The sequence below is a fragment of the Arvicola amphibius genome, chromosome 8 (genome assembly GCF_903992535.2).
Source record: "Arvicola amphibius chromosome 8, mArvAmp1.2, whole genome shotgun sequence".
Classification (NCBI taxonomy): Eukaryota; Metazoa; Chordata; class Mammalia; order Rodentia; family Cricetidae; genus Arvicola; species Arvicola amphibius.
In genome coordinates this window covers 72,090,166-72,117,584 of record NC_052054.1, presented here as the reverse complement: position 1 = coordinate 72,117,584, position 27,419 = coordinate 72,090,166, and the positions used below count along the sequence as shown (strand labels likewise).

Genomic DNA, 27,419 nt, shown 5'->3' with positions numbered 1-27,419 from the left:
CCTGATGAGCCTCTCTGTTGTCTGTTCTCATCCCCTCACTAAGGGATTTTAGGGAAGTGTTGTCCTGTGGATCCATGTCTCGGCTGAAAGTGGTCTAGTCTTGAGTGTCTAAGTGAGTTCAGTATCCCTGGATGGGGTCTTGCTCCTGGCTATGTACAGTATAATGGCCTCCTTTCATATTTCATCTTCAGAGTTGTGAATTATAGAGCATGAGATGAAAATGAATCATCCACACAACAGTCACAATTTTGGAAAGTCAGAGTTGTGGAGCAAAGGGATGTAAGAAGAAGGCATGATGGAGTATATGACTAGATATGGTTAGACAGAGAAGGACATTTGGTTAGGGTGTTAGTAGGGAACTTTAGAAAAAGCAAACAGAAATGAATAGATAAAAAGACACATAGTACTGATAGGTACAGAGGTTCATGTATACTGCTATGGGATGCACACAAGAAAACAAGCAAGAAAGCAAGGAAGCAAGCAAGCCAGAGAGCCAGCAAACAAGAAAGCCAAAAGGATGTTATAGCCAAAGAGACGTGAACAGTATCTAAATTGCCAGTTCTGGCATGGGCAAATTGTGTTGAGAATGAGATAAGTCATTGAAGCATCCCCTGAAAAAATCTGGGTCACAAAATGAGTTCTAGGAGAACCATCTCAGAGAGACTTTCCATGAATTTCTAAGCTCATGTCACCTAAGTTCTGGAAATGGATGCCCAAGAGAAGATTGTGCTTTCCCTAGACACTCCTGCACAGGCTCAGTTTCCCAACAACTGGATGACACAGGGATTGCTGGGAAATCCTTCTTCCACCTGGAGGCCTAAAACAGCCAGTTGCAGATTAAGAATCACTGAGGCAACTAGTAGAGCCTCTGCCTGGGATTTCAGGTTCCTTTTGCTCTGTGATGCTCAGTGTTCTAGGTGATAAACAACCATGGGTTCCTTATACTTTCAAGAATTCAGTGGGTGCCAGAGATCCCTTATCACATGTTCCTACAGTTTCTAAATTGTATGAACAATTGTGTCTGGGGACTTATTAATCTCAAGCTCAGTAAAAAGTGAGGGGAGAGTGGAGGTGAGGAGCATAGGGAGGGGGAGGAGAGACAGAAGTGACACATGCACAGAAGTCTTGCTATGCAGTTTAGGCTGTTTTTAACCCATCATTTTCCTGTCTGTCTCCCAAGTGCTGTCCTTGCAGGCATATGCCTCCATATCTGGATCATATAGGACCATTTGTTAATATAAGAATCTTTCTAAATAGCACCTTCACCTTCAGGGCAGCCCAATGAGATGGGTACCAATCCCCTCACATGAGATTGAAGAAACACTAAATTTGTTGCATTGTACATGTATACACATATACACTTTGTTCCTACTGTAAGTGGGTTCTTATAGTCTGGAATTAAGGACTCTGGTAATCTTACAAAAGCTAGAAATCTATCAGAAGTGACTAAGAGACATCCACCACCAAACTAGCACACATTGCAATTTTGTTATTCATAGTGTACATGACATAGGCATATATAAGTATTCTATGATGTGTTTGTGTGTGTGTTTGTGTGTGTGTGTGTGTGTGTGTGTTTAAGTCAGAGGACAGCTTGTGCAGTTGTGGCACTTGGTTCTCTCCTAATATGTTGGTCCTGGAAATTTAACTTATGGTCTCAAAAGTGATGGCAGGGGGTTTTTTGTGTTAAGACATTCACTGGTCCTTACATCAATTCTTTAAGGATTTGGGGATCTCTTTACATTCTCACTTGAATTGCAGGTGAGAAACTCATTCTTATTCCTTGGAATGAACAGGGTTTTCAGGTTTTAGGAAAGGGGCAGTCTTAAGGTTGTACACTGCCCTGGGGCACAAGTCTCATTCTCTGTGTCTACTGGAAAGTTCATTTGTCTTGGCGAAAACATTGTGTGCAATGAATGATTTGTTCCTTTTGTTTACAACTGTAATGCTCTCCTGTCCCTTTAAGAGGAAAACCTTGCCCGCTTCCCCCACCCCCCCACATACCTCCGCCACTGAGGCAGGCAGATCTTCCTTCAGCTTCCAGTCTGAGCTCCTTCTTTTCTGTCTCTCTCCCAAAGAGGTAGATGCTGCTGCCGTGCCCCAACTCTGCTTCTTACCTTGCCCCTTCTCCATCCCCATCTCCTTCCCTTCCATAACCCAATAAACAATATCCAACCCCACTCTGCAGGGCATGCCTATCCATCTTAGTTTCTCACTCATTATGCATCTTCCTGCCTAGTACCCATGGGTTCCTGAAGGTCTGCATTCTACTTGGGGGCTTCCTGCCCTGGACTGGCCATTTTCATGGCCTGCTGTGATCTCGGAACCCAGTGCCCACCGCTGCCCCTCAGCAGCATTTCTGCCCCTCAGGGAGCCACAGTGTTTTATTTTTACCATTAAAACCACCATCCTCCAGAACTTCTCTGTGTCCAGTCCTGTGCCTCCTAAGGACATTGACCTCAGTCCCCAGGAGAATGGCTTCAGAAATATGCCCCCAACATACCAGATCTGCTTCTCTTCCTGATAACTGGTCTGAGATTGCCAGGTGTTCCCACTCTCATCGAGAATAGCCTCAACGTTCTGCCTCTAAGAGACTTTCTGGAACTAGGCACTAGATCACTGCTCACACCCACCTACTACAATTTTCCAAATCCCTAGGGTGTGCTGTTCTGCCCTGTGAGTGGCACTGGAGAAACCAATCAAGTTTCTTTCTTGGTGTATGAACAGAGAGATTTCTAGAGACCACATCTCAGGTGGAGTCACTCCCTAATGCTTACAACAGTCACAGTCCCAACCCCAATGTACCAGCTCCTGGTACTCCATGATGTACGCTAATGGACTCTGTAAATGGAGTGAATTCTGTGTCTATGGACTTGCCCAATATGTATGATTCACAAAACAAGAATCACATAGTGTGTGATCATTGGCATCTGGTGTCTTTTCTTTCACACAATGTCTTCTAGGTTCCTGTGATTTGCAGCCCATAGTCACACATCTTCAAGTGCTCTTGTCACAATCTTTCTCAGCAAAAGCACAATTACCTTCTTTCATGTGTTCTGCCAGCAGAAGGTGAGGCCCTGATTTAGGGTGGCTTTTCCTGGTTCTAATAATATGATCAGAAATCCTTCACGAGATGCTCAGCAGCTTCAGTTTTGGTTGATGCCAGATACAGTCAACAATGAAGAGCAATCATCACAGGGCCCAGTCCTACAACTTCCTGGATATTCTTACATTTTATTTTCAGGCACCTAAGGTCCATTCCAGAAGGGATTCTTGCTATAAACTATCACATCCATGCCAGGTTTGTGAAGGGACAAACTGTTGCCTTGTTTCTGCTCCATTGTGAGAACATGGAACAGCAGGTGATTGATGTCATGTGTTTAATATAGTGAAATAGTAACCAATAATTAAATAAACAACTCAATAAAGTGACAATGCCAGCAGTTCCTGAAACTTGCCCAATGTACACGTGGACCTTATCTGCTTCTAATTTTTGTCACTCTCTTCTGATGACCAACGTAAGTCATTGTCCCCAAAGTCCAGGTTCATCCTAGGTGTGAGAGTCATCCAATTTTGCTGCCTTACCACCTTCTGACAGAAGTGTCTGGGAAAAACCCTTTGAGTGGTGTTGCTGAAACTCAGCTTCTACAAACGGATCTGTTGGGACAAGAATGTGTATATGGAGAGTGTCATTTAATACAATCATCTAGGAAGATGTCTCTGGGCAGTCATTGGCCAGTGAGCAGGCAGCTCTCAACTCTTTGAGTAAATTTCTACCTGCCTCACCAAGCTCTCTGTGACCCAGAGAGAGTCAGCAGGGTCTTTGGCAAGATAGAATCATAGTGCATCCTCTTCCACTAGCCACAGAAAAATAGCACAAAAAACACAGCAGACACCCCTCAAGAAAAACAGAGAAATGTGTATCATGCCAAGGTAGGACACCGACACTCATGTTTCTACTGAATCTTGTTAGTCTGGACTCTAGCTCAAGGACTGTCTCTCCCCTGGACAATGGTTTCTGGTTTGCTGGAGAACACTTTGCAAACACACTCCATGAGTTTACTCAAATCCTTCCAAGGGGTGAAACATGCAGAGGTCAGAGTGAGAAGGCAGGAGGTGGGCAGAAAAAGTGATGCTGACAGATAGCAAGGAGTTGCATTGAAGAGGTGGTGGATTCTCTTCTTCCAGTAATGGTTTGGCACTAAAGAAGCTTCTAGAATTCTTATAAAAACAAACAAGGAACAGATAGGTACGGAGACAACTTCTGATAGATGTACTATTATCTTCATCCTGGAGAGTAGCATTTTGTGTGTTGAGTCTTAGAAACTCATAATGTCCATAGCTGGGAGGTTCTCAGAAGTTCTAGGGCTGGGGCCTTTGGGGAAGAGTATGAAAGATGGTCACATGAAAGCACAGAGTTCAAGTTTGGATTGTTTCCTAGTGAGGCCCAGACAATCTGACACCAGGGATTGTAATCCAGTGAGAGGTAAAACCCATTACTTGGGTCAAATTGTGAGATCCTAGCCTTGACTCTGCAGCTGAGGGAGAAATATGGAGATACTGTCACAGACTACATGGGCCTCAGCCTATTCTAGCCCTGGGTGGACATGAGGTGATATGGGAGGCCCTAGTGGAGCAGGCTGAATATTTCTCTGAATAAAGTTCATCATTGTCATCTATCCTATCTTCCAGGAAATCAGTGAGTGGTGGGACCAGGTTAGTAGCTGGAGGAAGGAAATTAATATGCATGTTCATGTCTTCCTACTCTACCATGCCAATCATATTTGGTCTTCACCAGTGGAAAGCCTTGTTACATTTCTGAGCATTTCTGTCTGAGCACGATGGAGGGCTTTGGGATGGAGAAATGGAGCATATAGCTGTGAATCAGGAGGAAGATGAGGGCATAGAGGCTCCAAAATGCCAAAGGTCAGAGAGTTGGGACTTGTTTCTAGTTCCCTCAAGGTTATTTTGCTTCTACCTCAAAGGTCCCACCTAGTTGTAAATCAGAGAGTTCTGCTCTGTAAAAATTATTGTCAACAGGTGTGGCTAATTGCCAGACCTTGTGCTCCTGGAATAGGGAAGTAGTTTGTTCCTACCTCAAACAAAAGTCTAAGGATATAGGTAAATTCCAGTTCCCCTTATGGAAATAACTTAGGATTTCACCCAGAGAGTGGTTGCCTACAGAGTGTTTGTTCTAGGGTGTGAATGTGACTTGGCAACTTACTTTGATCTAGCAAAAGAATGTTTAACTGTGAATGTAGCCCATGACTTTCAATTGGTATGTTCATTTCTTTGTATCATGTTAATGCACTCTTTTGTTTTACTCCTACCTTTGGGGTCAGGGGTATTTTAAGCAGTTGGAAATTGAACATGGGCAAATTTTCAATACTCACGAAAATTCCCTCCCAATACTATCCTATATGTTTGTCCATTATATTATTTTCATTCACGTCTTCATATTCTTTACTATATTTCTAAATCCCCAAGCCCTTACCTTGACAAAAGGTATTTTTATTGTGGCTGATCTCCAACAACAGTGTTCAGTAGAGGAGCTTCAGAGTCTAAGCATGAGTTCAATGAGGTGGGGACATGGAGATAGAGAGCAAGGCTGGTAAAGATCCAGACAGAAAAATAGAGAGCTATTGTGATCCATTACCTCTGGCTCTTCTTATTCTGATTCTTGCTCAGCAATGATCTGAGCCTAGGGATCAGGGGAGTGATATAGATGTCCAATTTAGGGCTGAGCATTCCACAGTCTCTAATTATCTGGATCTTCATCAGTTGTGGGTATCTCTGTATATTACCATCTAGTACAAAAAATAAACATATTTTATTTATTTTTGTTGGTACTGTTTTGTTTTGTTGAGACATGTTTTTACTGTTCTGGAATTCACTATATAGACCAAACTGTCCTTTCACACAGAGATTCACCTGGCTCTCCTTCCCAAGTGATGGGATTGAAGCAGGGTGCCACCACTGTCTGGCTAAACAACTTCTCTGATGGCAGAGAGGAGTCACACTGATATTTCACTATATGGATAAATACTATATTCTAGTTAGCAGAAAAATTAGTAGGTTCCTCTCTAGGGCTGATGATCTACCTGACCATGGGTCCTTGATTTTATCTTGCTAAGTGGACACACTCTAGACATGTAAATACACAACACACATAGACATACACTACACACATACACATGCCACATACCACATGCCACACAGAGAACACAGCCCGCACCACACATACCACATATACACCACACAAACCACACATTACACAAACCATTACACACCTATGAGACTGTGCACAACATACACAGCACATAAACATTTTACACACTGATACATACACAAATAGTACACATGCTACAGACACATACAGACATACCACACATACACACACACTATACACTTACTCACATACACACACTGCACACACACAGAATCTCACACAAAGAAGTAATAATTAAATTCAGTAAAATCCAATGATCTCATTTTGATTAAAAAGGAATTCAATATAGATGAGTTAATACATAAAAAACCTGTCACCTTTGTACCCTTGGTTGGTATTTGCAACACATCACTGTAGAATATAAAAGTAATATAAAAATTCTGGTGATTATAGAATAGTTTGTGGTTTTAAAAGAGCTTGGAACTTTAGGAAGCCTTTTAAATTTTATAGTTCTAAGATCATGCACAAGAATGAACTCTTATAAATAGTGTGTGGCTTATAAAGTGTCTTACAACCTGATAAAAATTTTGTTTGCAAAATTCTTTTGATAATAATATTTATTCCTATAAAGTGCTTTTCCATTTCACAAAGCAACTATTTTGCGAATGGTTTTTTAATGTTCACAAAGTAGCTTCCACAAGAAAAGGGATTTATTTTGCCCACAAAGCACATTACCTGGAAAACCACTTGATGATAGCTTAAAGTTTTCAACACCCTTGAAGGGATAGAATTCTTTTCTCAGTCCTCCAGCACTGATTGTACATGATTCCTGAATGTTTGCTAGTGGAAAGGCAGGATGCTAAGCAAGGGATTTGTTAGTCAAACCAAAGAGACACTCTTTGTTCTAGTTCCATTTCTGTTGTCATGATAAAATACCCTGACAAGTACCAACAAGGAGAAGGAAGGGTTCATTCTGAAAAAAAAAAATTCCAGGTTTCAGCCCATTAGTAGAGGAAGTCAAGGCAGGCACTACAAAGAGGTTGACATCACATCTACAGTCAATAGCAGAAAGAAACAAACACACACACCTGCTGTGGGAACTCCTTTAACCAGTAGCCTTTATGTTACTAGCCCACTTGTGTATGGTCACTTATACTATAAATTCAGATGTAAACCTTTATGTTACCAGCCCACTTGTGTAGGGTCACTTATACTATAAATTCAGATGTAAACCTTGCACACACACTCTCTCTCTTTGCTGCTGGATTTGGTTCCTCTTCCCTGTTCATGCGGAAGACTGTAATCTGAGTTGACTCCTGAATAAAGAATACTTTATTATAATCAATTCTGAGCTAGTGTGGGATTACTTTATAGCATTCATCTTCATCTGGCACCCACATGAATCCTAACTCCATGCCTAACAGGATAGGCCCAAACGGCCTCAAAGGTCCTCAGTCCAGAAGGTCTCTGATCCCCACCCAGCTAGATGGATTTCACCTACTAAGCATGTTTTTTGCCAAAACCCCACCACAGTGGAGCTACTGCGCAGCAACTTGGCAAATTCCTGGGCTCATGTATGCTTGCCCCCTCCCCCCACTTTCCCTGCCATGCAATGACTTGTGCAGCTTCTGGTTTGTGTTCCCTGCTCATGAGCTCTGGGCTCCTTGATATGCTGGCCACCAAAAAAAAAAATCTCTCCATGTACAGAACTGATTTAATTGCTCAGCATGAGACTGTTCATGCTTCCATTGGTTGAATCTCTCTGCCCCCAGTCATGCCTCTTCACCATGTGGCTGCAACTGCGACATCTGATGGCCAATAAATATTATTACACCTACAACAATTTACTCAAATCTTCCAATGGAGGTAAGTAAATTAATAAATTTGAAAGTTATATGATGGCAGATAATATTACCATTCAGAAGTTTAATAATCATTTTGCTTATACAATGGATGGTATTCAGCAAAGCTTATATAGTTTTTCTGAAACATCCATTTATTGGATATTGGGACTTAGCTTTGTTTTTCATGTTATATCCTTAAGAAAATGGTTTAAAAACAGACCCAAGAATCAGGTACTTTCAGAAATAATACAGTCTTTACAGATTAGTATTGCACAGCTAGCTGATAGGATGAATATCATTAAATATCAAAAGTTTGATAAAATTAATACCATTGAAAAGAATAACATTAATTTGACAGACAAAATTCAATCCGTGTCAAAGGTTACTAAGAAATAATCTGAAATAATTCATACTGTTAAATTTGACAATTAAAATGTATTTAAAAGTTATAAGTCAGCAGATACAGTATCTCTCCAGGAAGGCAATCTGCTTACTATCCAAATAATTTCCAAGGATGAGATACTACTTTTAAAGGAAAAAAAATCATACCTTGGATTCATATATGTGCATAATGAAGACCAGAGGCTAGGTATGTCAATGAGATCATTAGAAATATGTACAGGCCAAGAGATTCAGGCTTTATAAAATAAAGTAGTAAAATATTTGAAATGATTGAGAAAATTATTGGAGCTGATGAGCAGGGAGACAAGGTACAAGGACAGTATTAAAATCATTAATACCCAGGGTTTTAACTTTCTTCCTTGTAATAACCTCTGAAAAAACATCAAGTTCTAAATGCCTAAAACAGTTCAAAAAATGTAGAAGGAAACCCATAGGTATGAAGAATCTAAAAGAAATTAAGCAAGTAGCAGTACTTTAAGGCTTGCAAACACCATGTGTTACGGAGATGGTAAAGACATAAGCTTCCAGCAATAAGGATAGCCCACATGATTGGCTGCAATTAGTTTCAGCAGTTCTGGATGACAGATTTCAACTGCTGTGTAAATGTGATAAGAGGCAAAATTTGGGAACAATAGGAAAAAGAAAAAGGATTTGAGACTTCCCAAGATCAAATGCTCTGCTCGGCAAAGGCACTTATGCTGATTCAGGATCAAGCTCTTTACAATGAACAAATTGTGTCCCTATACCACACAGCAGCCTCAAATGCTTGGGAAAGGATTCAAGAACTAGAAAAACTAATTGAATTATATATTAGGGTAAAACAGGGCTGAAGAAAATCCTCTAGTGACATATTACAAAGATTAACTAAGGCTGTACAAATAGGAGTAACAGACCCCAGAGCTAGATGAGTACTTATTGAATCTCTGGCTTTTGAAAATGCCAACATAGAATGCAAAAAGATACTTGAGCCTTTAAAGAGTAGATCCGGACCAATGGGTGAGTGGATCCTTCATACAATGAATGTTGAGATATTTGACTATAATACTAAGAATAGGTAAGAAGAGCAATTTGTAAAGGTATGTTTTAATTGTGGTAGAATAGGACATCTGTAAAGAAATTGTAGACAAGTCACTCCTCACAATAATGTCTCTTCTGGGCAATAGAAAAATAAAAGGTCTCAATCTCCTGGATTATGAAAAAGATGTGGCAAAGGCTGATATTGTACCAATGAATGTAGATCAATAAAGACAGACAAAGCAACCTAATACCATTAGGAAACTCCTTGGGGGGCCTCATACAGACCTCCAACTCAAATATGTCCTGGGTACTTCCAGTTATTGTGGAGGACATATCTTGCCAGAAAAATTTTTAAAAAATCCATTGCCTGTTGTAAAAAAATACTGTTCTAGATGATGGAATAAACATGGAAGATAAATAAAAAAATTGCAATGGAAAACAGGAAGTGTATATTTTTGCAGAATAATATAAATGATCAAACACAAAGCTAAGAGAGCAAATAAATGACATTGTAATTGAGGGATTACTGGACATGGGTATGGATATGACTATTATTACTTCAGAATCTTGGCATTTGAGTTGACCTTTGTTGTAGTAGGGAAGTCACTTGTTTCCAGTTGCTCAATCCCCAAATAATCACAGAGAAACTATATTATTTAAATCACCACTTGACTCATTAGTTCTAGCTTCTTATTGGATAGCTCTTACATCTTAATTTATCCCATCTCCATTAATCTGTGCATCACCATGAGATAGTAGCCTACCTGCAAAGTTTCACCGTGTCTGTCTCCTGTGGTTGCTCCATAGCTTCCCTAACTCCTCCTTCTTTCTCCCAACATTCAGTTTATTTTTCCCTGCCTAGCTCTATTCCCAGTGGAGGCCCAAAACAGTTTCCTTATTGACCAATGGTATTTGCAGCATACAAAAGGAATCCCACATCACCTCCCCTTTTTCTGTTTAAATAAAAGGGAAGGTTTGTAATCTTTGACACAGAAAAATTACATATAACAAAAAAGGTATCAAGCAAGAATTACATTTACAGTATTTATATATAAATGTCATATTCTATAGGTCTTTGAAGGGTTTGAAGAGCACCTACATAATTGAAATATATCTCTATATATCTAGAAAACCTAACTAACATGACTAGAAGCTTTACTATTATAATTATCTATTAACCTATATATTTTTTAATTTATTTTTTATTAAAAATTTCCACCTCCTCCCTTCCTCCCATTTCCCTCTTCCTCCCCCCATCTCCATTCCCCTCCCTCTTCAGTCCAAAGAGCAATCAGGGTTTCCTGCCCTGTGGGAAGTCCAAGGTCCTCCCCCCTCCATCCAGGTCTAGGAAGGTGAGCATCCAAACAGACTAGGCTCCCACAAAGCCAATATATGCAGTAGGATCAAAACCCAGTGCCATTGCCCTTGGCTTCTCAGTCAGCCCTCATTGTCCTCCACGTTCAGAGAGTCCGGTTTGATCACGTGCTCCTTCAGTCCCAGTCCAGCTGGCTTTGGTGATCTCCCATTAGATCAGCCCTACCATATCAGTGGGTGGGCTTACCTCTTGCGGTCCTGACTTCCTTGCTCATGTTCTCCCTCCTTCTGCTCCTCATTTGGGCCTTGGGAGCTCAGTCCAGTGCTCCAATGTGGGTCTCTGTCTCTATCTCCATCCATCGCCAGATGAAGGTTCAGTATGAAAGGTTGTCCTCAGCACAAGGACAGGACTCTTGGAGGTTGAAGGACCCTGCAGACAAAAGGGCTAACTTGGGGGCAAGGGGAGGGTTGTGTGGATCCAAGAAGCCCCTGCAGCAGGAGCTGAAGTTGCTGTGCACTCCCCTCCGGCCGGGCATGTGCACACTCACCCGTCTGGGTGGGTAGTCTCAGTGCAGGAATGGGAACTGTTCCTGGGCCAAGGACCTCACAGACCACCTATATTTTTTACCTTAAATTTGTATCAATAAACCAAGGTCCATACCAATGCAAATATCTATAGCAAGTTACTTCAAAAGGCAGATGTTCAATTTCTAGGAATTAGAATCCTATCTCAAGTGAAACAAAGCATAAGATGGGATAAATGCATAGGGCCAAGAAGGACAGAGAGGAAGGCTGAGGCCATATGTGGCTAATATCACAGTGAATTTATGGGGTCATGACCTGCTGCTGAAATGAAATACCCAGATTAACATTCCTGTAGTCCCAGAAACATGAATTTTGGGGAAGGATATTATAAGTTACAATAAACAAAGTTCACCAGCTACTCAGGCTGCACAAAGCAACTAGCAAACCTTTAGAAGTACCAATGGCCTTACCTTTAAAATAGTTAACCAAGAAGCCAATATGGGTTAAACAATGTCCTTTAACAGAAGAGAAACTACAGGCTTTAGAACAGCTGGTACAGGAAAAACTAAATACCATATTGAAGAATCAACCATCCTTTAGAACTCTCCTGTATTTGTTGTTAAAATTAAATCTGAAAAATAGAGAATAGTGACAGATCTAAGAGCTGTCAACAAGGTAATTCAACCTATGGGCCCTCTACAATCTGGAATTCCTTTGTCTTCTCTATTACCTAAAGGATGACCTCTTAAAATTATTGATTTAAAAGATTGTTTCTTCATTATACCCTTACCAAGAAAGGATAGAGAAAAATTTTACTTTTTTAATATGTATTTTTGTCTCTATTATACCTTTCATTGAATAAATGTCTATATGAATAATGTTTATGTTTTCTAAAATGAACAATAAATTTTCCTGCAGTAATCTTTAATGTTTCTAGGAAGAAGTTGGGGCCCCACCACAATGACTCCACCTGGTTGCTATGATGTCATGCTGCTCATAGCACTATTTTAAGACAAATTTTGGGTACCAGCTGCACAAGATGGTTCCCACTTGGTTAGCTGAATTGGTGCATCTTCTTTCAATGTTCTGGACAGAACTTCAAATGGGAATCTCAGAAAAAAAAGCCTATCGACTACTCAGAGACTATTTGTAATTATGACAGATAATAATCTTGAAACTTAATCATCATTTTGCTTTTGTAGGGTCCCATAGATAGAACACTGCCTTCATGTCATGAGGAAATAATTTTAGAAGACAACATCTCCTCTCCCAAAAAAGTTTGTCCTGAGTATTAGGGACATCAATTGGGGCTTTATTATAACTGGTATAATAATAACTGGTTAGTGGTTGGTGTGGAAATTATGTAGACTCAGGGATCTCTTTAGGAAAAAAAGAAAAAAAAGGTAAAATTGGATGGGATATTAAGTAGATTAGTGTGAGCTTACTCACATTAATAATAATAGTGAGTAATAAAGTGAATACTTATGAGCTATTATTTGTAGGCAATTTACATTGGTATACATTCATGTATATTGATACAAAATCAAATTTTATTGAATATGCTCCTATTTATGTTTATAATATTTGTACACAGAGACAAAATTATTTTGTCTTATTGTATGCATGTGTGCTTCTACATCTGCTTAAGACATTTTGTATGTGTATACAGTTTAGGTTATATTTATCATATTGCACATACATTTATTCCTCTGATCAAGATACCCATACATTGTTCGCATCACTGTTCTCATTTGCTGCACAGTGTTTAATGATTATTTAATATTGTAATATAAAGTTTTATCCTTTAAGCTATATAGATATTAAGAATTATATGTCAGTAGTCATCTATGTTTGTACCCTTATAGTTAGACTAATTAAGTTCCTTAGATGCATAGATATTGCATTCTACATAGGTAGGTAATCTTCAACCACTGCAAAGAACAGTAGAATATGGCATATAAATAATTTAGGGTTCTGCTGACGTGAGACACTGTTGCTCCTGGTAGCACAGGTCTATTCCAGAGATTCACCAAAGACACTCCACTTGGAGCTTGTTTTCTTCTTGGCAAAACTGGTCTTTGGGCAAGAAAGTGCCTATTCCTCAATCATTGACAAATTGCATGGTGTCTGCACAGGACAAGCAGGATACAAGAAGAAAGACTGTCAAATCTTGCTAAGATAGAGTAAGATGGTTTGGAAATTTTTACTACCTCAGAAAATGGTCTGTCAGTTACTCTAGGCCTTAGGCAAAGTTGGTTGCTCCAATGTTGCAAATAAGACTTTAAGTGATTTCCCATGCAGCCAATTATCTTTGTGATTTATTGCACATTTTGGAAGTTCCTTGATTGAGTCCTGTTTACTCAAGTAATATTAAAGTCAATGGGGTTGAAGATTAGATAGTCATAGTTACTTTCCTCTCATGATATGGCCAAGTCATTTCTAATATAAGACTTAGACTTCTTACGATAGGATAATTATTAAAACCTTTAGCAAATGTTTTTGATTGATATTGTTTATGCTGGTTAGTTGTAATTCTAATTTTTATACTTGATAATTGTTGTTATTGTATATTCTTTTGTATTAGGTTTAGAACTTTCTTATTTAGACAATAGGGGGTAGTGTTGTGCAAAATCCTTAAGTCAATAGCCTTTAAAATAGCAGCCCACTTGGGCATGGTTTCTTGTACTATAAATGTAGCTATAAAACTTGCATGTTCTTTCTCTCTGCTGCTGGATTTGGTTCCCTTTCTCCATTTGTGCAGAGGACTGTGACCTGTGAGTCTACCACTGAATAAAGAACCCTTTATTTATACTCAACTCTAAGCTAGTGTGGGATTACTTTATAGCATCCATCTTTATAGACCTCTGCTTGCTTGTTTGTGCTTAGCTATCTTTCCCTAATCGTATACAGTCCAGTTCCCCAAATCAGTGAATGGTGATACCCATTGTGAGCTAGGTCTTATTTCAGTAATTGGCAGTGAAGAGAATCCCCCACACAGAGGTAAGAATCAATATAAACAATCCCTCACATAGAATTTCTTTCCAAGTGTTTCTACCTAGTGACACCCTGTCTCAAAACAGAACAAACTAAACAAACAAAGGAACCCTACCACAATTTTCAGTCACTGGAAAATTTGGTGTGGAGATGTAATTTGTAAATAAAGAGAGGATCATGTTGTGTAATCCATGCTATCTTCAAATGCTATTGCCTCAAACTCCTGCCTGCTGGTATTATAGGCCAGAGATACATGGCTGGGATAAACATTACCTTAAACTTTACAGAATAGGTAAGGTCAGGCTAAAAAATTGTGTTGCTGCCTCCAGAATACTTTCTCACCTCAGATACTCTTAAAGTTTCACAATTTGCCCTACAGGGACTGTCCTAAAGCCCCAGGAGAATCCCAGTGGAGCACAGACTGTCCATTCCCAGCTTTTCATCACCAAAACAATAACGACTGAGACAACTAACATACACAGAGAAAAGCTAATTTTGGCTCACAGTTTTGAAGGCTGCACTGTAAGCAGGTAGACACATGGCTGTGGACCCTCTGGTAGACAAATTTTATAGCAGTGGTTGGGTCCATTTGGTACAGCAAGTGACTTATTTCATGAACAAGAAAAAAAAAAGAAAGAATGAAACTGGGGTCCCCAAAGCCTCTTCAAAGATACTCCCAGATCCAAGGACATCTCACAAAGCCCCACTTACAAAATGTTCCACCATCTCCAAATAGGACCATCCAGAAGATTGAATTAACATATAAAGTTATAGGGGATATTCAGCTTCCTCCACCCTTTAAAAAACTCACTGTCAAACACTGAGTTGCTATTTCTCTTATCCTTCACTGGTTTGGGAGAAGATGTTAGAATTTAGGGAAAGTAAAAACTGGGTTGGAAAGAGTTTTCTTTGACTAAGGATGCTTACTATGCAAGAATGAGAACCTGAGTTTATCCCCATCACTCATGTAAATATCAGGATATGGCATTGTGCATATGTAACCCTAGCACTGGTAGGAGGAGCAGAAACAGGAACATTGCTTGGGCTTCTACAATGGGAGACATGGTGTGAAGTGAATGCAGTGGATAATGATAGCCTCTGTGTATGTACACACACACACACAGACACATACACACAGACACACACACACACACACACACACACGGAAATTGTTCAAAATTATTACCCTAACCCATTGGAGCTTTCCTTCCTGGCTTTCTTGTGGAAACCTTAATGAATACGTATTTTTCCCTTTGTGACACTGTGGATGAATTGTGGCACTATGGTTGGCACCCAGAACAATAAGAATACTAGAAGGGCATTCTACCATTACACCCTAGCCCTTTACTGTGGGATTCTAGGCAGGGTACCTACCACTGAACAACACAGCAGTCCTTCACTGGGGGATTCTAGACAGGAGCTCTACCACTGAGCCATGTCCCCAGGCCCTCAATGGAGGATTCTAAGCAGGGATTCTACCTCTGAATCACAACCCAAGCCCCTCACTCGGAGATTCTTTTCAAGTGATCCACTAATGAGTCCATTCACATCATTGAAAATTAAAATCCAAGCTATGGCCTATGCCTCCCACTTTTACCTTTATGCCCCCTGATACACAATGATGCTTCCTCTCTTTAGTAAGCCAAATTTTCACTTCTAAAAGAATATAAATTTCAGTGGTGCTCATCTCGAATATATATATATATATGTATATATATATACATACATATATATATATATATATATATAGAGAGAGAGAGAGAGAGAGAGAGAGAGAGAATTTTTATTCATTTTATATGCCAAACACTGAACCCCTCCAACCATTCTCCCACTCACTTCCCTCAAACCAACCCTTTATCCCATGAAAAGGTAAGCCAACCCATGAGTAGTCAACAAACACTGGTATATTAAGTTGAGGCAGGACTAAGAACCTCCCCTATGCATCAAGGCTGAGCAAAACATCACACTACAGGGAATGGACTCCAAAAAGACAGCTCATGCATTAAGAATAGATCCTGGTCTCAATGTTGGGGGTCCCTCAAAGAGAACATGCTAAAGAACAGTGGCCTGCATGCAGAAGGTCTGGTTCTGTTCCATGCAGGTACCATAATTTGTGGTTCCATAGTTTGTGAGTTCCCACAAGTTTGGTTCATCTGTCTCTGTATGTTTCCCCATCATGATCTTGATGCTCCCTTGCCCATATAATTTCTCCTCACTCTCTTTGACTAGACTCCAAGAGCTACGTCTTGTGCATGTCTGTTGATCTGCATCTGCTACTGTCAGTTATTGCATGAGGGCTCTATGGTGATAGTTAAGATATTCACCAATCTGATTAGTGGGAAAGGTCTGTTCAGGTAGCATCTCAACTATTGCTAGGAGTTTTAGCTCAGGTGATCCTTGTAGATTCCTTGGAATTTCCCTAGCACATTTCTACCTGATCCCATAATGGTTCCTTCTATCAAGATATCACTTTCATATATCTTCCTTTCCATCCCACTCCAACTCAACCATCCCATTCTCTCCTGTTCTCATCTACCATCTTCTCCCTTCTACCACTCCTGTGTTCCCAGTTAACTCAGGAGAATTTATCTCTTTTACCTTTCCAGGGAAATCCATGTATCCCTCTTACTGACCTCCTTCTTATTTAGCTTCTCTGAAACTGTGGATTGTGGTTGTTATCCTATGCTTTACAACTAGTTTCAACTTATGAGTGAGTATATACTGTGTTTACCTTTCTGAGTCTGGGTTACCTTATTAAGGATAAATTTTTTCGAGTTTCAATAATTTGCCTGCAAATTTCATGATGTCATTGTTTTTTACATCCAAGTAGTACTGCATTATGTAACTGTACTATATTTTCTTTATCCAGTATTCATTTGAGAGGCATCTAGGTTGTTTCCAGGTTCTGGCTATTAATAATAATGCTTCTGTAAACATACTTGAACAAGTGTCCTTGTACTATGATTTAGCATCCTTTGGGTGTATGCCCAAGAGTGATATTGCTAGGTCTTGAGGTAGATTGATTCCCAAATTTCTGAGAAGTCAACATACTGATTTTGAACATTGTTGTAGAAGTTCACACTCCCACTAGCAGTGGAATATTCTCCTTACTCCACATTCTTTCCAACATAATCTGTCATCAGTGTTTTTGATCTTAGCCATCCTGTCAGGTATAAGATGGGATTTCAGAGTTGATTTAAATTGCATTTCCTTGTTGACTAAAGGTATTTAGAATTTCTTTAAATTTATTTTGGATATTTGAGATTCTTCTTTTGAGAAGTTTCTGTTTAGATCTCTATCCCATTTTTAATTGTAATATTTGATATTTTGATGTCTAGTTTCTTGATTTTTTTTTTCCTCATGGTTTATTTTTTTTATATTTAAAAATTTCCATCCCCTTCCCTCCTCCTCCCCCCTCCCTCCCCTCCTTCTCCCCTTTCTCTCCCCTCCTTCTCCCCCTTCCCTCCCCTCCCCTCCACCCATACCTCCCCTCCCTCCCTCTCAAGGCCAAGGAGCCATCAGGGTTCCCCACTCTATGCTAAGACCAAGGTCCTCCCAACTCCCCCCAGGTCCAGGAAGGTGATCGACCAAGCTGAGAAGGCTCCCACAGAGCCCGTCCATGAAGAAGAATCAGAGCCCAGAGCCATTGTCCTTTGCTTCTCAGTCAGCCCCCGCTGTTGGCCACACTCAGAGAGACGGGTTTGGTCGCATGATCCATCAGTCCCATTCCAACTGGAGTTGGTGATCTCCCATTAGTTCTGTCCCACCGTCTCTTGATTTTTTTATATTTTTGGAGATACATCCTCTGATCTTTCCATTTCCAGATGGAGAGTTGATGAAAATCTTTTCCCATTTTGTAGGTTGTTATTTACCTTATATTTTGCCTTACAGAAGCTTTGCAGTTTCAGGAGGCTCCATTTATTTATTGTTTCTCTCAGGGTCTGTATTGCTGGCGTCATATTGAGGAAGTGGTCTCCTGTTCCAATGTGTTCAAAGCTATTTCCCACTTTCTCTTCTATCAGGTTCAGTGTAAATGGATTTATGTTTAGATCTTTAATTCATTCTAAACAGAGCTTTCTGTGTGGTTATATATATATATATATATATATATATATATATATATATAATCTATTTGCAATCTTCTAGATGTTTACATCCAGTTTTTGTAGTACATTTGTTGAAGATTCTTTCATTTTTATGTTGTATAATTTTAGCTTCTTTGTCAAAAATAGGCATGTTGATTAATAGCTGGGTCTTCAGTTCAATTCCATTTTTCTATCTGTGTGTCTTTATGCCACCACCAAGCTTTTTTTTAAAATTACTTTAGCTCTATAGTACAGCACGAAGTCAGGGAAAATAATGGCCCCAGAAACTATTATATTTTACAAGATTGCTTTGCTATTCTGGGATAATTATTTTCTATATGAAGTTAAGTATTTTTCTTTTGAGGTCTATGAAAAATTTTGTCAGGGTTTTGATGGGAATTGCATTGAATCTTTTACTGTTTTTGGTAAGATTGCCATTTTAATTATGTTGATCATACCTATCCAGGAGCATGAGAGATCTTTAAATTTTTAATATCTTCTTCAATTTCTTCCTTCAAAGACTTAAATTCTTGTCATACAGGTTTTTTAACTTGCTTGGTTAGAGTTATCCAAGATATTTTATATTATTTGTGGCTATTGTAAAGGTGATGTTTCTGTGAATTCTTTCTCAGTCCATTCATCATTCTATATAGGATGGATAATGATTTTTCAAGTCAATCTTGTATCCCACCACATTACTAAAGGTGTTTATCAGAAGTAAGAGTTCCTGGTAGAATATTTGGAATCATTTATATATACTATCATATTATCTTCAAATAACAAAAATTTGACTAATTTCCTTCCAATTTGTATCCTATTGATCTGTTTTTGTTGTCTTATTTCTCAAGGTAGAACTTCTGGCACTATATTGAATTGATGTAGAGAGTGTGGACAGCCTTGTCTTCTTCTTAATTTTAGTGCAATCCCTTTGAATTTCTCTCAATTTAATTTTATGTAGGCTGTCCACCTTCTATAAATTGATTTTATTATGGCAAGGTAAGTTCCTTGTATCCCTGATCTCTCCAAGACTTTTATTATGAAGTGTTGTTAGATTTTGTGGATTGCTTTTTCAGCATCTAATGAGATATCAGGCAGATTTTTTTTTCAGTTTGATTATATTGTGAATTTTACTGACATATTTTATAGGTTGAACCATCCCTGCAACTCTGGGATAAAGCCTATTTGATCATGGTGGATGCTTTTTTATGTGTTCTCAAATTCAGTTTGCCAATAATTTTTTGAATATTTTTGCATTATGTTCATGAGGTAGACTAGCTTGTATTTTTCTTTCTTTGTGGCATCTTTGTGTGGTTTGGATAAGAGGGTAACTTTAGCCTCATAAAAGGATTTTGGCAATGTTTCTTCTGTTTATATTGTTGGAAACAATTTTATGAGTGCTGGTATTAGCTCTTCTTTGAAATTGTGGTTGCATTCTGCAGTGACTCCATCTAGCCTTTGGATTTTTATGGTTGGAAGAATTTTATTGACTGCTTATATTTTCTTATGGATTATATATGTACTCAAATTATTTATCTGGTCTTGATTTAATTTTGATATGTGGTAACTATCCAGAAAATCGTCCATTTCTTTTAAATTTTTCAGTTTTGTGGAGCACAGGTTTTTGAAGTATGCCCTAATGGTTCTCTAGATTACAACTTCAGTGTTTGTTGTTCTGTCTCCCTTCTCATTTCTGATTTTGTTAATTTGCTGTTCTCTCTGTGTCTTTTGGTTAATTTGGATGAGCATTTGTTGTTCTTGTTGATTTTCTCAAAGAACTAATTTTTTTGTTTCATTGATCTTTATATTGTTCTATTTTATTGATTTTAGCCTTCAATTTTATTTTATTTCTGTCATCTACTCCTGCATTGTTTGCTTCTTTTTATACCATGAATTTTATGAGTGCAGTTAAGTCACTAGTGTGAGTTTTCTCTAACTTCTTTATGTGGGTATTTATTGCTATCAGTTTCCCCATTAGTACTGCTTTTGTAGTTTCCAGAAAGTTTGGGCATGTTGTACATTTTCATTGAATTCTAAGAAGTCTTTGATTCCTTTCTTTATTTCTTCCTTGATCCAGTGGTAACTGACTTGAGCATATTCAGTTTCCATGAGTCTGTAAGCATTCTGTAATGCTTGTTGTTGAATTCTAGCTTTAAGCCACGATGAACTCCTAAGATACAGGGATTTATTGCATGTTTTGGATCTCTTGACATTTGATTTTTGACTGAATATATGGTAAATTTTAGAGAAGGTTCTGTGAGGTTCTGAAAAGAAGTTCTATTCTTTTGGGTTTGGTTGGAATATTCTATAGATATTAGTTAAGTCCATTTGAGTCATAACATGTTAATTCTTTATTTTCTGTTAGTTTTCTATCTGGCAGACCTTTGCATTCGGAAGAGTAGGGTGTTGAAATTTTCCACTATTAGAGTATGGGTGCCATTGTTTATGGATCATAGATTTATTCTTCTCTTTCAATCCATCATTTCTCATTGTTCCTTTATGTCCTCCTTTGTACTGCATTGTTCTTATTTCTACATTGTTCTTGGTTCTACATTGTTTGTTTATATTACCCATTACAAACATTTCCAGCTATATACATCTTTTAATTGTGGGGTTTATAAGCATAAAATTTACAAGCTTTTGTTGTCAAGTTACAGTTAAAATTTTACCAGTAAGAATGTAAATGCTAGAGGCTTCTCCATATGTTCCATCATTGTCAACTAGCATACTATGCAAGCCTTTCAGTCCATCCAATCAGATTCGTTTGTTCCTTCTGTTGTTAGCAACCACCATAATGTTTATAAAAATCTAAAGATGCATGACAACTATTTATATGATTTAAAGATGAGGTGGGTCAGCCACTGAAAATTTCTCAGATCCCTTAGGGCTTCATGATCTGTACTTTATTTCACTCTATAGATAAAATGGAGTCTGAAGTCAAAATGGCAGTACTCAGGCCAAGGTGCTTTAGCCTGCACCCTTCATTCATTAAATATTTAAAAAATCATATTCTTTCCTGCCTACCCCAACCTCTCACAGATTTTCTTTCCTTCCCTACCCATATAACTTCATCTTCTATCTTTAGAAAAAGCCACTAAAAATGTGGAATCGAATTTGAGTTGGCCAACTCCTCCTAAGTATGGAGAATGCCCTAGAGTGTGGCTGAAGTGCCACTCCATTGAAGAAAAATGTTTTTCCCATCATCAAGCAGCCACCATTTCTGAATAGATTCTTGGCAAGGGGTGGGACTTTGTGCCCACCACCCCTCCTCCATGCTGGAATTTTGTCCAGCTTAGCTTGTTTAAGTCCTATGCTTGCTGACAGCCCTCTGTGAGTTCATATGTGCATGTGCAGATTGTGCCTGGGAAATTCAGTTTCCTTTAAATTCTTTACCCTCTCTGACTCTTACAATCTTTAGATTAATATTGCAAAACTGATCACTGTACCAAAGTGATCTGCAGATCCAATACTATTTAAAATTCAGATATAATTAGTTATTTACAAAAATGGAAAAGCAATTAAACTTCATATAAAAAAGTAATTAAACTGAACTCATCTTATGTTTTTCTTTAGCAAGAGATTATTTGATATTAGACATGTGAGATGTGTGATATGCCTGGTTCTTTGTGACAAGTATTACACATGGCTTGTTGCTACTCATCAGCCAATGTTTTGTAAGTACATACTACATGCTAATGTACATTTAAGGATGAGAGATTAAAGAGTAAAAATATCATGTTCTCTATTCTCATTTGGTTCGTAAATAAGAGCTATAAATACTATGAAGAAAATAGAAAGAGAATGGGTGGATACTGTCTGGCCATGGTCTTTTTAGATTGACTAGTGGGAGGGTTTGGGGGAAATGTGAGCTTTAAAAGTGGGAGGGGTGTGGGGGAACATTCCCCTTGTATAGGAAGCCACAAGGACAAAAGTCTTGAGGTGATATCATGTTTTGCAGCTTACAGGATTGGTATAATATTAATTATTAATAATCTATTAAATATTAATTAATAATTAATATTCAATCAATTGTCAATTGATGATCAATTAAATCAAAATAATCAATCAAGCATAGTGTCTGACAGCATCTCATGAAAAATTAAGATACAGATCTCCCAATACTCTGTCACTCTGTGTGTGTGTGTGTGTGTGTGTGTGTGTTTTAGTACATACCTATAAGATGTGGGTGTACATACTGTTGTGTATGATGTGGAGGCCAGAGTAGTAAATGATACTGTGTTCCTCTACTGCTCTCTATCTTGAAAGGGTGTCTCACTTTTGGTTAGGCTGCATTGCTTGTGAGCTCTTGGGGTCCATTTGTTTTTCCTATGCAATGCTGAGATTACAGGCAACATGTAGCCATGCCCAGCTTTTTTTATAAACATAAATAACTGTTCATTAAGGTCTGAGGAGGAGGATAAACATCTAACATTAGTCCCAGGACCTCCCTATCATCTGGGCTGTACCCTCCTCTAGGAACCCTTGTCTCCATTCCCCAGGTAGAGACTCACCCTCTCTGTTCCTCTAATGCTTGCATCACCACTTGACTTGCATTGTGACCCCAGGCACTGTGGCAAAGAGCCTTCCCAAGGCCGAGAGGTCCCTAACTCTCAGCAGCAACAAGGAGACACTCACTTGCTATTGAGTTTAAAACCTGCACTTCTCAAAAGCTAGCAAGGCAATGAGTCATTCCTTTTCACTTTCACCTTTGGGTTCACAGGTACAGATGCATCATTCGTCCCATGTTGAGGATGAAGCCCTTCTCTGAGCAAGCTCAACAAGCACTCTGCCCAGTGATCACATCTCCACACCTAAACTGGGAAGCTACAAATGAAGATCTGTACCAAGCACTCCAGTGGTGTCCCTTGGCAATTAGTGTCCAGCACACAGGGAGGCTAGAGGACCTCCTTTAATGCAGCATCACCCTGAACACTGAACACTTGGGGATGGGGTAGGATGGGGGTAAGTGGAGATGGGGAGAGAAAAGTGAGAAGGGGAAGATGGGGAGAGCTTGGGGGAAGAATGGGATGGTTGGGATAAAGGAAGGGTGGATATGGGAGCAGGGAAGTATATATCTTAATTAAGGGAGTCATTTTAGGGTTGGCAGGAGACTTGACTCTAGAGGGATTCCCAGGTGTCCAGGGAGATGTCCCCAGCTTGTTCCTTGGACAGCTGAGGAGAGGGAGCCTGAAATGGCCCGATCCTATAGCCATAATGATGAATATCTTGCATATCACCAGTCTTTAAATTTTAAACCTGAATGCTGGTGTTACAAAAGTGTTGCTCAGCTCACTAATTTCTTGCTCATTGTTTTTTGTTGTTTACTTATATAAATCCCTCACAGTCTAAAACAGAGCTAGCACATTGTGGGGCTCACAATAAATATTAATGAAGTAAATAATAGACATATGCTCAAGGGATGTGAATATAATTGGACACAGTTTTTCTAGGTGGGCCCAATAGTCTTGGGGAGTTCATAGAGTTCTTTGGAAGATCTTATATTCTTGGCTATCTTCCATGTCTACAGACTAGGATGTCAAGCTGTCTCTAGTGTCTACCAATTAAAAGACCACATCTCTAGCATTCTTAGCTCTGTTTTAGTGCATGAGTCATGATGACAGATTCTACCTACATTATCTCATTGTTGAATCTGAACAATGAAGTTAACTCACCATGCAATGTTATTTAGTTCTTCCTCTGCCTTATTTGTGCATTTCTAAAATGGTGGAGATAATAGGATTTACTTACATGGAAGAGCAGCTTCTGGGTTTAGCTGAGGTATGTAGAAGTTCTTGTACAGATCTGGAATCCAGCCAGTAAATTGAAGAACTGGTTGTACTCACAGTTGTTCTAGTTAAGTGCAAAGTGGTTTGCAGTGACCTCATACTTAAAACGACCCAGAAAAATGACTGTGCTCGGTGCTCCCAGGGCTTCTGAGGCTGTTCTGGCATGGAGGTTGTTCCTCTGATTGATTTATACCTCTCCCTCGCTTCAACCCTGTTTCTTCCCAATTGCATTCTCCCTGCATTCCCCATTCTCTGTGATTGCTTTTGGTAAGTTTGCCATTTTTACTATGTTAATTCTACCTACCCCAAAACATGGGAAGTCTTTCCATTTTCTAGTGTCTCCTTCAATTTCTTTCTTCAAAGATTTAAAGTTCTTGCCATGCAAGTCTTCCACTTCATTGATTAGAGTTACTCTGAGATATTTTATGCTATTTGTGGATATTGTGAAGTGTGATGTTTTTCTGATTTATTTCCCAGCCCTTTTATCATCTGTGTACAGGAGAGTTACTGATTTTTTTAATTAATCTTGTATTCTGCTACATTACTTAAAGTGTTTATGAGTTGTAGATGTTTTCTGGTAGAATTTTTGTAGTCTTTTATGTAAACTATCATATCATCAGCAAATAATGAGAGTCTGACTTCTTTTCTGATTTGTATCCCCTTGATCTACTTTTGGTGTTAGTCCCACTCAGGCCTAGGTCACTTTCTCTGTCCTGCTCTCATGGAGTTTGCCACATCACACTTGCTTTGGCCTAGGTGGCTGGCCCAGTTCTACTTCTGCAAATGTTCCTGGTTTGGATCCGCTCCTGCTCCTGTGAAGTTCACTGTTCTAGGCTTGCTCTGGCCCAGGTCTCTGGCTCAATCCTGCTTTTATGGTATTCACTGGCTCAGTCCTGCTTCTGTGGAGTTCACTGTCCCAGGATTTCTCTAACCCCAGGTCGATAGCTCAATCCTGCTTTTATGGAGTTCACTAGCTCAGTCCTGCTTCTGTGGAGTTTTCTGCTTCAGGCCTGCTCTGGCCTAAGTCACTGACTCAGTCCTGCTCCTGTGAAGTTCACGGCCTCAGTGAGATATATTTCTATTATATAAATTTCAACACTTCAAAGACCTACAGAATATGGCATCTAAAAGGTTTAATAAGCTAGAATTTTCTTGGAAGTAAGACATGTCTGCTTTTGGTAGTACCAATTACTTCAGAGAGGTTGGGGGACATTGAAGAAACTCATTATGGAATTTGCCTTCAATTTGACATTTGTGCAGAAAACTGTTCTTGTCTGGGCTGCTCAGTGGTGTGCTGTATAGACTGGAAGTTTAGGACCTACAGAGAAATGGCTGATGATCTTGCCAAAAGACAATGAGACAGTTGTTAAGGGCTATAGCTTCATAACAGAGTCTTCCAGACATTCTGCAGGACAAAGAAGAAAGTGACTGAAAAAAATGCAAATATGGGCAAAATAGTCTTTCAAATTTTCTGTTTCACAGAAAAGTCTGCTGGGTGCTATAGGCCTGGAGGCTGAAGATGATTGCCCCAACATTACAGAAGAACTTTGGAAGACTATCCAGACAGTGAGGTGTCTCTATAAATTCTAGCGTTTTGAAAGTTGCTTACAATGCACTTTCTCTTTACTTAGGGAATATTGTATCCTTCTGGGATCTTTGATGAACTTGAAGACAAGTAGTTATGTTATAGATTTCCTTAGTTATGAATGATAAATTAGATATAGAAGCTTCCAGATACAAATAGACTATATATTGGAAGTTTAATTATTGCTTGATACTTGATTTGTATATATAATTGTACTATGTTAAAGTTAAAACTTTCCTTTTTATTTAGACAGAAAGAGGGAGGTGATATGGAATGTACTTTTGCATATGTGCTGCTTTTATTTGATAATAAATAAAAATGGTTTAGCCAATGGCTTAGCCAAGTAAAGTCATACAGGACATCCAAACAGAGATAGGGAGAGAGTGGACAGAGTCAGAGAGATGCCATATAGCTTCTGAAGGAAAAAAACAGCAGGAACCATTCCAGTAAGCCACAGCCTTGTGGCAATACACAAAATAATAGAAATGGGTTAAGTCAAGATGTAAGTGTTAGCAAGAAATATGATTGAGTCATTGGCTGAACAATGCTATAATTAATATAGTTTCTGTGTGATTATTTGGGTGTGGGTGGCCAGGAAAAGAAAGAGCAGCCTCTCCTTCCAGGCTGTTTTAAATAAATTTTAAAAATCACATTTATTTACTGTGTGGGTGTATATGATTTGGCACATTTGAGACACAGTATATATATGGAGGTCAGATGATAATTCTGATGAAGGGATCAAGGAATCTGAGTTCAAGATGTCAGGTTTGGTAGAAGGCATATTTACTGATGACCCATACTACCATTCTTGTTATTTGATAATGAAGTTCTGTCTAATCTAGTTGCATTAGTTTGGAGGTGTGTGTTTCTGTGTGTGTTTGTGTTTATTTTAGTTAATATATGCATATCTGGGTTATACCTTCAAATGCATGCTCTATTTGTTCTCTGAGTACTTTGCTCCTTTATCTTTGTTCCTAGATAGCTTAACTTTGCAATCTTTCTGACCTTTTTCACTGAATCCTGTTAAAAGACAACATACTCTTCTCAAACTGTGAACAAACCAGTTTACATTCCATTTAGCCACTGTGAAATTCAAAGTCCTATAGAAACCTAATCATGTTCTTCAATGCCTCTTTCAAGCCGGTGGTCCAATATTGACCCATAGCAATAAAAATATTTCACCAGCAACATGCAGAAAGTCTACTCTTGGTGATCTGGTATCATTTTGTCTTGAAGTACTTGATAAAACCCCACTTTTAGGACCAGAAGACAAATCATTCAGAAATATTTTCTCCTTGCTCATAAAATGATTCCAAAAGTCAAAAAAAATTGTGAGATCTCCTTTTCAGAGCAAAAAATCTTGTGACTCAAAGCTGCTTGTATCTTTTTGGGGCAATCAAACAGAACATTACAGGAAGCAGTCTGTATCTTGGCTCTCCTCCTACACTTCTGTTACAGAAACTTGAAAGGGCTCATGAGAGAAAGTCTCTAACATATATGGATAGTTTTCATATACTCTGCTTATAGCAGGAATGTCAGAAGCACCAGAAGGCTTTTTCTTCTTACATTCTCATGGATAGCCTTGGTGAGAGAATCACAAACTAGTGAGCTCATTGGTCACTGAAAGACACCTGTGGACAAGTGTGTAAGCATTTCAGAAGCTACTTTCTAAAACGTTCCCAGAAGGCCTGGAGAGATTGC

The 27,419-nt window shown here is 38.9% G+C and overlaps 1 protein-coding gene across 20 annotated transcripts in view; it reads right to left on the bottom strand.

The window, feature by feature from the left end:
• Positions 1-3,214: 3,214 nt before the first annotated feature.
• The window catches only part of LOC119820906, a 148,404-nt gene continuing 124,199 nt past the window's right edge, over positions 3,215-27,419 (bottom strand). For 19 of the 20 annotated variants that reach the window (XR_005286560.1, XR_005286552.1, XR_005286553.1 and 16 more), the window contains 2 exons: positions 5,657-5,807; positions 3,215-3,657 (listed from right to left, as the gene is read on the bottom strand). Coding sequence is in view for 4 of the 20 variants with exons in the window: in XM_038339621.1 (XP_038195549.1) it covers positions 3,639-3,657; positions 5,657-5,807 (170 nt within the window). In the remaining 16 variants the exon portion in view is untranslated. The other variant, XM_038339620.1, reaches the window with a different exon arrangement.